The sequence below is a fragment of the Paroedura picta genome, chromosome 4, assembly GCF_049243985.1.
Source record: "Paroedura picta isolate Pp20150507F chromosome 4, Ppicta_v3.0, whole genome shotgun sequence".
NCBI classification, from domain to species: Eukaryota; Metazoa; Chordata; class Lepidosauria; order Squamata; family Gekkonidae; genus Paroedura; species Paroedura picta.
Window position 1 is genome coordinate 139,888,901 of NC_135372.1, and position 14,077 is coordinate 139,902,977.

Genomic DNA, 14,077 nt, shown 5'->3' on the forward strand with positions numbered 1-14,077 from the left:
TACCTACCACCTGATCATTTCAACTGGAGATGCCAGAGATTGAATCTGAGACCTTTTGCATGCCCAGAAAATGCACTGCCTCTGAACTATGTCCCTTCCCCCCAAAGGGGCCAAAATTAGTTTCCCCCTCTTCCAGATGCCAGGATTGCATACAGCCGATACTGGGGATTGAACTCAGGACCTTCTGCATTCAAAGCAGATGCTCTGCCACTAAGCCATGGTCTTTCATTATCTATATACTACGAAGAAGGAAAGTTGGTTTTTATACCCCACTTTTCACTACCCGAAGGAGTCTCAAAGTAGCTTACAATCACCTTCGCTTCCTCTCCCCACAACAGACACCCCGGGAAGGAGGTGGGGCTAAGAGGTGGGGCTCTGAGAGAACTGCTCTGTGAGAACAACACTAAGAGGACTCTGACTAGTCCAAGGTCTCCCAGCTGGCAGTACGTGAAGGAGCAGGGAATCAAACCCAGCTCTCCAGATTAGAAGTCGCCACTCTTAACCTCTACACCAAGCTGGCTCTATTAGCTGGCAGGAGGAGGAGGAGGAGGAGGAGGAGGAGGACCTGGCTTTTTGTATCCCTTTACTGGTCCACACCACTACACATCTATTTGCCACCAGAGAAGAGGAAAAGAGGATTGAAGGGCCGCCATTAATGGATAAGGTACAAGACATGTGGGCAGAGGTCTCACGGTCCAGGATGAGTGTGTCGAAGGTTCACAATGCTTTATTTGAATGGCTGTCCACCCCTTGTTGCCACGGGCATCACACAGGCACATGACACAAGGAAACACAAAGGGAGAAGGAAAGAGTGAAGAAAAAGAGGAGGGAGAGAGAGAGAGAGAGAGAGAGAGAGAGAGAGAGAAAGAGAGAGAGAGAGAGAGAGAGAGAGAGAGAGAGAGAGAAAGAAAGAAAGAAAGAAAGAAAGAAAGAAAGAAAGAAAGAAAGAAAGAAAGAAAGAAAGAAAGAAAGAAAGAAAGAAAGAAAGAGAAAGATTAGAGAAGGAAGGAGAGAGGGAGACAAGAGGACAGTAAGGAAGACAGGAAGATAGAAAGGAAGAAAGACAGCGTGAGAATGGACAGTCTGGAAATATACAGACCTTGGGGATGGCTCGGGCTGTTGCTCTTTCCTGTAAACAGAAGCAGAAATAACATTCAGCAAGAAGGAAGAGAGGATGCTTTCTCCTTATATTGTACTTTTATATGCTATTAAAGGCTTGTTGTTGTTGTTGTTGTTGCAAAATCCAGCCAGGTAGATCAGTCCTTAGAGGAAGCTATTGGCCAACCTCAGAAAAAGCCAGCCATGCCAAAGCATACCACCCAGTAAAAACAGCGACACATGAAACTGCCTTGTATCGAATCAGTCCATTGGTCTACCCATCAAGGTCATGATTGTCTACTACTGCAAGGGTCTCCAACATTTTGTGTTCCTGTTGGCACCTGTGAAGTTGCAACATAGTCAGTTTAGGGACAGCCACAAAATGGCTGTCAGAAAATCTCCTCTCCTCCAGAGAGAACAATCAACCGAATGGAAGATCCAGAGACTGGCGCCAGAGAAAATATGGCTTAAACAGATCGTAAGACCTTAGAAACCAGCGATTGACTATCCACGTGGCCAAAACTCCTGCCACCAAACATGAAGAGTGGGAGCGTATTATAAACAAGGCAAATATCCAGTGGCACCTACAGCAGAGGACAACCTGCTCCACCCATCGCCAGCTAAAGGAGAAGAAGAAAGAAGCAGAGGCTGGACAGCTATTTTTCATGGATACTTCAGGCTGATCCTGCACTGAGCAGGAGGTGGGACTAGATGGCCTGCATGGCCCCTTCCCACTCTAGGATTCTAGGAGTGTAGTTCAGCAGTGGAATTAGCTGCCTCAGGAGGTGGGGAGCTCCCCCTCACTGGCGGTCTCCAAGCAGCGGCTGGACAGATCCTTCTCCTGGATGCTTGAGGCTGATCCTGCACTGAGCAGGGGGTGGGACTAGATGGCCTGCATGGCCCCTTCCCACTCTAGGATTCTAGGAGTCTAGTTCAGCAGTGGAATGGGCTGCCTAAGGAGGTGGGGAGCTCCCCCTCACTGGCCGTCTTCAAGCAGCGGCTAGACAGATCCTTCTCCTGGATGCTTCAGGCTGATCCTGCATTGAGCAGGGGGTGGGACTAGATGACCTGGATGGCCCCTTCCCACTCTAGGATTCTAGGAGTCTAGTTCAGCAGGGGAATGGTCTGCCTAAGGAGGTGGGGAGCTCCCCCTCATTGGCTGTCTTCAAGCAGCGGCTGGACAGATCCTTATCCTGGATGCTTGAGGCTGATCCTGCACTGAGCAGGGGGTGGGACTAGATGACCTGGATGGCCCCTTCCCACTCTAGGATTCTATGAGTCTAATACCCTCAGAGTTTTGTGAGTTCTCCCAGCATTGAAAAGCACCACAGGCATTTAAAAGTCCCACGTGTTCAAGACCCCACAGGAGATTTGTAAGCGACCCTTCCCGGCCTTTGTCACTTCTGCCGCTTGCCCTTGTTCTGGTTTTTCCCTCTTCTCGGCCTCCGGACCATTCCACTGACCTGAAAGTCAGTCCGGATTTGCTCTTCAAGTTCCTCAGGAGCTCCAGCTGGTTCAAAGGAGGAATGAGCCTGAATTGGAGGGAAGGCACAAAAGAAAATGAGAGGGAAAGAAAGTCATATTCAGAAACGGACACCTTGCGAGGAAAGCGGCGACCGTTTCCTGGCCCCTGAAATCCTGCCTGCCCGCAGAAAGAGAGGAACGGTTTTCTAGAGCTTACACTATTTCTAGAAGCAGCCCAAAAGCAAAACAAAGATGTGGGGGGAGTAGAAGATATTGTTTCTGGATTTGCTTGTGGTATCTCTGTTGAGCCATTAAGTATTGGGTTGTTAACCCCCAGGTGGAGGGCTGGATAACTGGTTTCCTAGTGAGAGGTCAATCCCCCTGGAGAACATGGTTGCTCTGGAGGGCAGACTCCATGGTATTACACCCCTGGAGGTCCTTCCCCAGGCTCCACCCACCGTCCGAGATTTCCCTTCAGTCCAGGGAAGGTTTACAGAAAAGCATCTACTTGGGGATTGTGAATTCTGCCCATCAAAATATTGACCCAGGATATTGACTGGCACCTCTGCACAGTACAGACTTTTTATTCAACCTTCCTGATTGTTAAAAAAAAAAGTTTTTTTTAATGGATATTTATGTGTGGATGGATCTGTAATTGACCTCTGAAGAAGACCCATCAGATTGTGTTGTTTTGTTATCTGGGTTTCTTTTGTGTCCCTTGTAGCATATACTTTCTACTGAGGTGGGAACGCATTGCTTTTAATTGACCTTCAGCGATGTGCAATCAAATGTGTATTTCATTTTTTTTTATGATAATAATTTTTAGACCGCTGGACCTCTTTGGTTCTTTCCACTTAGAAACCTCCCTGTATTTCGCAAGCAATCATTAACAACCCTAGATGAGCAAAACTTCTGCAGCCTATCCATTTTACGTGAACAATCAGAAGTCCAAAATCAAAATCCAAAGGGCATGGATGTAATAAAGTCTTTTTTTCCTTATTAAATGAATATAGTTCTAATTTTCAACTTATCAGTATCCATAAATTCCAGATACGGGCAACCAGAACGGGGTCCCGGGTGAGCTTATCCCATTTTCGGTGTCTTCTTCAGTGATTGCCAGTCAATCCCCTGGTGTCAAGCTGTGACTTTGATTACCTTGTCTCTCCTTACTCCTCTCACTAGAGGTAGGGGTAGGGGCTGGGAGGGTTTCTCTGCCATCTTGTTGGGTTGTTGGTCTATTGTATTGGTATTTTTCTGTCCATTTTAATGGGGTTTTAATGGGAAGGGTTAACTGGACATCTGTAACCTGCCATGAGCCTGCTTGGGAGTGGCGGGTAACAATTAAATAACAACAACAACAACAACAATAATAATAATAATAATAATAATAATAATAATAATAATAATAATAATAATAATAATAATAATAATAATAATAATAATAATAATAATACAAAATATCACAGTTATCACATTTTTCCATGAATATGAACCAGTAATATGTATTACCGGTCGCCTTCCGGATCAGGTTCAAGGTTTTGGTTTTGACCTTCAAGGCCATCCGTGGTCTAGGCCCAGCATATATGAGGGACCGCCTTTTGCCCTATATCCCCCGCAGGGCTTTACGCTCTGTTGGGGCTAACCTACTGGTCGTTCCCGGCCCCAAGGAAGCCCGCCTGGCCTCGACTAGGGCCAGGGCCTTTTCGGTCCTGGCCCCAACCTGGTGGAATGAGCTCCCGGAAGAGCTGAGGGCCCTGCGGGAACTACCAGCATTCCGCAGGGCCTGTAAGACGGAGCTCTTCCGCCAGGCTTATAACTGAGGCCGGGCGGAAAGAAGATCAGCCCCCCCTCACAAACTGGCGGTAGAGAGCGTCACCCCCCGCCGTAGATGAGGATGCGGAGAGCAAATGAGTAGATTACGCCATCGCTGTTACAATTACTGTAAATTATTGGTTTTTATTGTCATTTTATGGTTTTAGGGGACGGGGTTATGTAAGCCGCCTCGAGCCTTCGGGGGGAGGCGGGGTATAAATATAAATATAATAATAATAATAATAATCACCTAGGCAAGACCTCTGCTTTTCGTTGGGGCCGTATCTCCTCACGTTTTGTCTTCACAGAGTGCTAATGGCCTTGGTCAGCTCTTGATGTTCCTTCCAAGATAAGCTTTGAACCAGTGCCAAGACAGCAGTGTTCTGCCAGGCCTGTGTTTGAGGCCTAGAAATGCTGGCCTACATGCCTAAAATCCACCTGAAAACCTCCAGGAACTGATCAGCCCCCTTCAGTATATTTAAATTCTGGGAGAGGAGGTGGCTTTTAAATTATTTTTAAATCCTAAATTTAAATTATATTTCGGATTTCGGTGTTTAATTTATGGTATATTCCAGTTTTTTGTATTTTAACATTGATGTTATCCGCCCTGAGCTGCCAAGGGGAGGGGGAATACAATTATAAATCAATAAAAATAGATTAATAAAACGCTAGTTAGAGCAGGGGCAGGGAGTATCCCCAATATTTTTGAGCATGTGGGTACCTTTGGAATTTTGAAACAAGTCAGTGGGAGCAACCACAAAATGGCTGCCATGAGAGGTGGAGTCAGTCACAAAAGAGGCGGAGTCAATCATAAAATGGCAGACAGAGACATAACACATAACGCTAAGGGTAATTTTTGGACATTGCAGGCAGAAGCTTTGATTAACAGGATTCAAATAAACTTGTGGCCCATCTCTTTTTCTTTTTAATGTTCTTTTTTAAAGTCTTGTTTAAAAAAAACCTTTTTTAAAAAAATCCTAGCTTTCTAATGGAATCCTAAAACAGACTTATACCATTCCATGTCTCCTGAAATCAGTGGGCTTAGAAGGGAATAACTGTGCTGAGGATTGGGTTGTAAGATTGCTTGCAAAATTCAGATTGATTTTTTCGTTTGTGAAACACTTTACTCACATGTGAAGTTAATGTGATGGACCAATATTTGGTGCAATCTTGACATCTACTTTTTCTCAGTATTATGTAATATATATAGATTTATAATATTCTACATCCAACCTTATTTTGGATATGTACTTTAGACAAGATTTTGATTTTGAGCATCCCTTGTGTGTAAAATAGTTGCTGCAATCTTTGACATCTCCTTTTTCTCAATATTATTTTAGACAAAAGGTGAATCTGGCATCGCTGATATGAAAATGAAAGTCATTGTTAATTAATTTGCAAGATCCTTCTCCCAAAAAAGTACAGGAAGTGTGATGTAGATAAGTTATCCAGAAATTCTGTGTGGTTCATTTACCGCAGCTTGTAATGTTTTTATCACAAAAGAGATAATTCGTTTTGTAAATGGGGTATGTCAGAGACAGTGAGGGAAAAAAATTCTGTGAGCTATGAAACTAACAAACTAACTTTAAGAAATGCATATGTTTGGACTCAGAGGTACTTGAAGATACTTTCTTCCGACAGAAGATTTGCAAGAAACATGCCGCACTCACAGGCCTGGGGAGGCACAAGGATTCACACAATCACTAGGAAAAAAAACCCACACTGCATGCGATCTCTGAGGACCTGGGATTTGTAGGTGGATTATGCATATCACTCATGAGCTCTGTTCAGACATAATGAGAAACCAGGGTTTATTAATGACGGTTGGCTTACAAAACCAGGATTCAGCTTGCAGTGGTCTGTCCTGCCGAATGCTGGTTTCATTCAGTCTTTCCCCTGCCCCCGATACAGAGTTCCAGCTGTTATCCCAGTCTGCATTGAGCAAGGGCCATGCGAGGTAACATTAAACCCCAAGTGTCCCTGTCACATGAGCGCACAAAGCTGCCTTATACTGAATCAAAGCTTTGGTCTAATGAGGTCAATACTATCTACCTGGACAGGTAGCAGTTTCTCGAGGGTCTCAGGCAGAGGTCTTTCACACCCTCTTTTTATTTTTTAAACAGAGATGCCAGGAATTGAACCTGAGACCTTCTGTACACCAAGCAGATCCTCTGCCATTGAGCCACAGCCCCTCCCTCACCCCCATACAGTACACAAAAACATAGCTGAGACTAATAAGGACCCAACAACAACACATGTTATGAGATCCTGGAATGACAGCTCATAAACTAACCAATAGCAAGTGGGCTCGCCCATATTTGGACAATCACAGTAACCGTGGTTAGTTTTTTTGTTTCGAAAAACCCGTGGTTTCCCATGATATCTGGGCCAAGCCACCAAAGGGCAACCTTTTCCACTGGACAGAACTTTCCGCTCTTGTTGGTACAGCCTCGAAGATACAATAACCACACCCAACTGCTCACCGTCCATAGCAAAGGAAAGAGAGACGAGTCTCCATCGGGAAGCACAAACAACGTTAAGGCGAGGGCGGAGTAAGGCTGGCTTCATGCCTTTAAGCGACCGGCCGGGACGCCACACACAGGAAACACAATATTGGGTTGTACGTCACAAACACACACTTCGCACAAAGGCATGCGAGCGCACACGCCACACAAAGGGTTAATTGCTGTGGTTAAGTCAAAGCAGTTGTAAGACAGGAAGTGAAGGAGGTGGAGTGGGGAAAGTGGGGTCACCTGGCGAGGAGGGGACTGGGGAAGTAACACGCAGAATTGGGATGCAAGGATCTGGAAGGGCATCGGGTCCAAAGTCAAAGGAAACTGCCTCACTTGCTCTTTGCTGCATGTTTTGGGGGCACCCAGCTACTTACCCTGCTTTACTGTAGAGAAAGCAACACAAGGAGAGGATCAGGACCGGCTTGTCGCGGACGCAAAGTTGCTAAACGTGGCGTATCGCTCTTTGGCTGGTTGGTCGCAATCCTTACAGGAGTTCGTGCCTTACCTACATTGGATTGCACCCATTGTGCCAGTAGCATCTTTTGTTGAATGATGGAGAAGGGGTGAAGACAGACGTAAGCTTCTGGAATGGGGGAGGGGATCGGAGAGCACCTATTGGCTAGCACCTGGAGCGTCACCAATATGGTTCCCTGCCCTGATTCCAAGAGAGTTTTGCCATTTGAAACATAGGCCGTTTGGGCAGGATGGAGTCAGGTGGAAGAAAGGAAAGATAAAGGGATGGCTTTTGCTGCTTTTATTTTGACCTCAATAGCCTAGACTAGTCCAAAGCTAAGCAGATTTGTCCCTGGATAGGACTTGGATGGGAGACCAACCAAGGAAGTCCTGCAAACCATCCCTGAATATCTCTTGCCTTGAAGACCTGGTATGGTTACTGTGACAAGATGGCACAGGCTCCCTCCAAATTCTGCTTTTCGGGAAGGGCACCCACAGCCAAATGCACGGCTAACAAGTTACCCCATGGGAACACAGTGCTATGCTGTACTGATTCATCCGGAAGTCTTACGCCTATCTTTACCCCCAAAATTAGGTGGCCATGTTATGGTTGTGTTTGCAATACGGTTGCTGCCGGAGTGCGCTTCCGCCCCAAGTGGAAGAAGCAGTGGCTTGTTAAACTCCTCCCCCCCCCGACCAATTCTTCCACCGTTAAAGGGCAACAAGGGAGACAGCCAAGATCACCTGGAAAGCACAGTTGGTGGAAGAAGAAAATGGAGAAGCACACAGGAGGACTCAGCAAGGCAGCAGGGGGGGGGCTGGAGGGGAGAGGGAGGGTCATAAAAATATTGGCGATTCTGCTTGGATCTTTCCTAATTTTGCTTTCTTCCAAAATTCACTCGCTGCTTGAAAGAGCCGACATGAGATATGCAAGGATTTTTACCCCATACTGCATACGACCCAAGCAGCTCAAAACCATGGCTCCCATGAAGCTGTTCCTATTGTCGGCTTGCACCCTGGCCGTTGTAAGAAAACAGAAGCTCCGGCGTAAGAAAACAGAAGCTAAGCAAAGGTGGTGGGCGAGGCGAGAAAAGTTAGTCGAGAAAAACGTAAGGGGAGGGGGACGTAAACGGCAGGGGGGTGTGGAATGAAATTCAGCAAATGACAAACACGTAAACTGGAATACAAAAGACTAGCACAAAGCATCATGTCCCGTTGCAAAGTGACAGAGTCGCCCTTAGATCCGTAGCTGTCCCTATTTCATTTGGATGCAGTTAAAGCATGGAAGCTATTGGCCCCCGCCCCTTCCAGATTTTAATGAGATCACACCACTGGTAACAGAACGGATGAGGGCTCCTTCGAACGGTTGCTACAGAAACCCGAGTCCTCCAATCATCTCTGTTCTCCAACATTCTTCAAAACATGTCCCTATAGAACCATTCCTCCGCTCTCTTGCCACCTTGGGGCAGTCAAACTGCGGCCCTCCAGATGTCCACGGACTACAATTCCCATGAGGCTCATGGGAGGGCCACAGTTTGACTACCCCTGTACGCAGATAGCAAACGGAGCACAAGATTACATCTGATGGTCCAAGGCCTTTGCTTTTAGGAGTTGGGCTTTTGCAGAGCGTTTCTTTCTGTTGGGTTTTGGGAGGGTTTTCTTGGGGGGGGGAGTAAAATAAAGCTTAGCAGGTTCCCTTCACTAAATAATGAACATGGGGGTAACACAACACACCGACTGAATTCACATGCACTTCCTACCTGGAAGGACCATAGGTTTGCGGTTGAGAACTTTTTGATTCGGGAATTTTTCGTAAAGAAAGTGTCGGGGGGGGAGGAAAAAAGGGGGGACGGAGAAATATGACAAGGATGGGGGGAAAAAGAAACGGTTGTTTTGAAAGGAAGGGGGAGAAAAGAAACAGAACGAAGAAAATTAGCACACGAGTTAAGTGGACGCTACAGGACAGACGTCTGTCCGTTTCTAAGCAAAGACTAGCACAGGGCCTCCCAAACAATTGACCCCTAGGACTATCAACAGTCGTAATTCTGGATTGATTTGCAGCACCAAACGGATGGCACAGTTTCAGGATGTCTGCCGTCAAACACTGAGATTCGAACCCAGGAGCACCTTCGAGGCCAACAAGACTGTCAGGATATGTTTTCACGAGTTAAGATTCTCTTGCAAAGGGAGCTTTGTCTCTCACAAGTGCATCTTGCTGGTCTTGACAGTAATACTAGGCTCAAATCAAACTCACGGTATGCATCAAAAGGACCAAGTAAAGGACCCAGAATTTGGCAGAAGGTATAATGAATTGGCCAAGTTCTAGCAGAGAACAGCAATTTCCCTCTGTTCTGGATTTTCTCCCGTAGGTCCAGTCTGCACCTCCTTTCAGGTCCTTTTTCCGCATTCCAGGTTAATTCCGATCGTTTCTAATATTAATATATTCATGAGAACATGTCCAGATTGCCACAGATTTGAGTTGGCAGGCTCATCTTACCGTACTTAGCCCCATGGATAGATAGCACAAAGGGGGCCAATCTCAAAAAGGCCTCCCAACTACAGCTGATTCGGGGCACATAGGGACACCGTCCGTCGCTGCCCGAAAAGGAAGCTAGGTGCGAACCTGTGAGCACACCAGTACTCCCAAGCGCAAATGCAAAACTGTAGCAAGCTGCACATGTGCCACTATCCTACCCATGCCTGGACGTGAAAAATAACCAGAAGAATGAAAAGTGAACAATGCATCAGTGCCTTTCTGGAAAACAGGCCCGGGATTCGCAATTTGAGAATCTAGGGAGAAAATTTGGATGTGAAAAATTACATTCCAAGTGGAACCTCAACAACCTTCAAAGGTTCTTGCACAAATGTGACACTCTGGGCCAGCTGTGATCTCCAGAAAGGCACATCTCATGTTGTTAAGCAAGAGTACATAACACAGCATCATGTAACATAGATTAGTAACATTGGAGCCATTCGAAAAAAAACGGAAACACATTCTCATTTAGTAAATGTTAATGACACATCGACAGGAAGTCTTTGAGGAGGGGAAGAAATTACACCACACAAGAGAAGTCCACTACAGCGGCTATCACACAGCTGACCTGGAGCCAAGTATTTAGGGAGTTGAGTCGAAACGGGTGTGTGAAATTCACCATCCGGCAGTCCTTTTCAGCTGCACGGCACCTGAATGCTGATTCAGATTTCGTACCATGCACCTCCGACTTGCTTGGGGCATTTCCTTTCCAAAGGCTGCGATCAGATGTAACATCAGCGTCTCCTAATCTTTCTCAAGCTGGATCCTTATGAAGTCTGGCAGGTGTGTGTGTTTGTGTGTTAAATTGTAGTCATGGGTGACAGGGAGAATGAAGCGGGACCGTTCAGATGCGCCATGCTCCCCCCCAGCTCCTGCATCTGTTTTTAAAGCCATTGGTATCGTAGAGAAGGATTCTGACATCTGCAGCAGGATCGACTACTGAGTCTCACTGGTGATTTATTTATTTGCTTCATTCATGCTCCGTCTTGCTTCCCAAGAGGCATGGGGAGACCCTGGAAGTTCCCAGTAAGAAAAACATCTCCACAACAGAATTGCACACCATGGTGTTCCCATACAGGCAGAGGGCGCATCGGCAAAGTGGGAGCCCAGTAGCCCCTCTCAGGCCAGCAAAGTTTAAACCTGGGTATGCACTTTCATGTGCAGAATTAAACTTTGTATGAGGAGGAGGAGGAAGAAGAAGAGTTGGGTATTCTATATTGCTTTTCAGTACCCAAAGGAGTCTCAAAGTGGCTAAAACAAAGTATGCCTCAAATGCAGAAATGGTCATAGTACATCCTTCTATGCTATACCATAGTGTAATATCCTGCCCAGGATCTTACCTCTTGACATCCATTTAACTCCAGTTGCCAGCGACTGAACCCAGGACTCTATATGAAATGCATGTGCCATGCCACTGATCCACGGACCCACACCATAAGGGCCAAGTAATGCTAACCATGGCTCCCAGTTGGTCCCACAAGCATGTTGCTAACAGTGTGCCCCTGTTGACTCACACCCCTAGCCTATACATCTCTTTGCAAATCATAGCAAGTGAGCATGAAATCCCAGCTGTCCAATGAAACGTCTGTTGCATGTTTCTTACATTTTCAGCCTTTTCTCATTTGGCCATTCGGGATTCGTAAGGGCACATTCAAACACTGTACAACAGCAAACCCACATTCACCTCTGAAAAAGCCACTGAATGACCATGCGCCAACCTTGGCTTGTCAATGAAAGGGAATGGATATTTACCATCAACCCTGCCTTGTTTATCATACACGCTTCCATGTACGTGTAAGGAAGGCAAAGTTGAAAGCAAAGTTGAGGTGTGGATGTCCCGGAAGAAGATGACAAAAGAAACACTAATGCTAAAAGCTTCAGCCAGAGCACAGAGATAAAGGACCCAAACTAACTGCAGGTTAACCCCCCATCATTTCGCCATGGAAAAGCCAACATCTGCCAATTCAGCAGCAGCAGGAGGAGGAGGGGGGGAGGAGGAGGAGGAGGAGGAGGAGGAGAAGGAGAAGGAGAAGAAGAAGAAGAAGAAGAAGAAGAAGAAGAAGAAGAAGAAGAAGAAGTCTCAAAGCAGCTTACAGTCACCTTCCCTTTCTCTCAGGGTGAGGCTGAGAGAGCCCTGAGATTACTGAAGAAGAAGAAGAGTTGGTTCTTATATGCCACTTTTCTCTACCCGAAGAAGTCTCAAAACAGCTTACAGTCGCCTTCCCTTTCCTCTCCCCACAACAGACACCCTGTGTGGTGGGTGAGGCTGAGGGAGCCCAGATATCACTGCTCGGTCAGAACAGCTTTATCAGTGCTGTGGGGAGCCCAAGGTAACCCCACTGGCTGCATGTGAGGGAGCACAGAATCAACCCCGGCTCGCCAGATTAGAAGTCCGCACTCCTAACCACTACACCAAGCTGGTGGAATCATCCTGTGCAATAACAGTTGGGATCAAAATGCAGATCTTTATGGATACGCATTTTTCAACTCATCTTTCTCAACTTCCCCAGCACTCGGGGCATTTTGAATCTACCGAGAGCAGTCCTACAACATTCAAATCCTATTGTGTCCCATCCGTCTGCAACAGAACGGTCTGACCTAGTTCCATTTGCCAAGTTATAACATGGTGTGTAGAAGCTTCTAACCCTCCGACACCAGCTATTGTTACTGATATTATCATTTCCGTGGCTCAAAAAATGCTGTTCATGGTTCCATTTGCTTAAGCAGCACTGGCCCTGCACCTGCCTAATACTGGGAGCTCTCCATGGTGCTGAAAGGGGAAAGGCACATAGGACTGCCACAGAGAGCAATGAAGAGCCAATCTGACATTCAGGAACCACCTAAAACAGGGGTAGTCAACCTGTGGTCCTCCAGAGGTTCATGGGCTACAATTCCCATGAGCCCCTGCCAGAAAACTCTGGCAGGGGCTCATGGGAATTGTAGCCCATTAACATCTGGAGGACCACAGGTTGACTACCCCTGACCTAAAAGACCAACAAAATACCCTTGGTTCCTGAACATCAGGCTATTGCTTTAGGCTTACTGACAGCCACAAGTCTTGCCTTTGCAAGAACTTGAAAGTCAAATCACAAATCTCTGGTTAGATAGATTCGTGGAGGATAAGTCTTATCAATGGCTACTAGTTCTGGTAACTGAGAGGGAAGCTACACATTCAGAGGCACTAAGAATCCTGAACCAAGAGCCAGGAGTTATCTATGCGCTGTTGTTGGCCCATCAGAGTAACTGGTTGGCCATGTGTGAGACAGGAGGCTTGAGTAGATGGACCCTGATCTAATCCAGCAGGGCTCTTCTGATGTTCTTATGAAGGCCTCAGCCTCTGTGTCCTGTTGTTGGCCCTCCAAAGGAACTAGTTGGCCCCTGTGTGAGACAGGATGCTGGACTGGATGGACCTCTGGCCTTATCCAGCAGGGCTCTTCTGATGTTCTTAGGAAGGCCTCGGCCTCTCTGCCCTGTTGCTGGCCCTCCAGAGGAACTGGCTGGCTCCTGTGTGAGACAGGAGGCCGGACTGGATGGACCCCTGGTCTGATCCAGCAGGGCTCTCCTGATGTCCTTAGGAAGGCCTCGGCCTCTCTGCCCTGTTGTTGGCCCTCCAGAGGAACTGGCTGGCCCCTGTGTGAGACAGGATGCTGGACTGGATGGACCTCTGGTCTGATCCAGCAGGGCTCTTCTGATGTTCTTAGGAAGGCCTCGGCCCTGTTGCTGGCCCTCCAGAGGAACTGGTTGGCCACTGAGTGAGACAGGAGGCTAGACTAGCTGGACCCCTGGTCTGATCCAGCAGGGCCCTTCTTATAGTCTCATGAAGACCTCGGCCTCTGTGCCCTGCTGTTGGCCCTCCAAAGGAAATGGTTAGCCACTGTGTGCAACAGGATGCTGGACTAGCTGGATGACTGGTCCAATCAAGCAGGGCTGATCTGTTTGTTTGTTTTTCTCCAGGTTTATCAGAACCAAGTCACAATACCAATTATTTTAAATGGATCAAATCAGAGAAGCTCGTATCAATTCAGGTTGGATTCAGAAAGACCCTGAGGATCAGCTGCTTGATTGGGGGGGGGGAGGTTATGCTCTCCCCAGCAGTCTCCTCTGAAGCTGGGGTTTGCTGGGGAGAAAGATTCCACCTAACATCTGATCCTGACCCTGTCTAATTCCGACAGGTCTGCTGGGAATGAGTTTAAAGACGCCCACA

General features: G+C 46.9%; 1 protein-coding gene across 4 annotated transcripts in view; it reads right to left on the reverse strand.

Moving 5' to 3' along the window:
* The window catches only part of KCNQ2 (potassium voltage-gated channel subfamily Q member 2), a 107,443-nt gene that overhangs the window by 31,408 nt on the left and 61,958 nt on the right, over nucleotides 1-14,077 (reverse strand). For 3 of the 4 annotated variants that reach the window (XM_077335844.1, XM_077335843.1, XM_077335841.1), the window contains exons 9-11: nucleotides 9,101-9,130; nucleotides 2,562-2,630; nucleotides 1,100-1,129 (exon numbers count right to left, since the gene is read on the reverse strand). In XM_077335844.1, the coding sequence (XP_077191959.1) occupies nucleotides 1,100-1,129; nucleotides 2,562-2,630; nucleotides 9,101-9,130 (129 nt within the window). The remainder of the gene's footprint in view (nucleotides 1-1,099; nucleotides 1,130-2,561; nucleotides 2,631-9,100; nucleotides 9,131-14,077) is intronic. The other variant, XM_077335842.1, reaches the window with a different exon arrangement.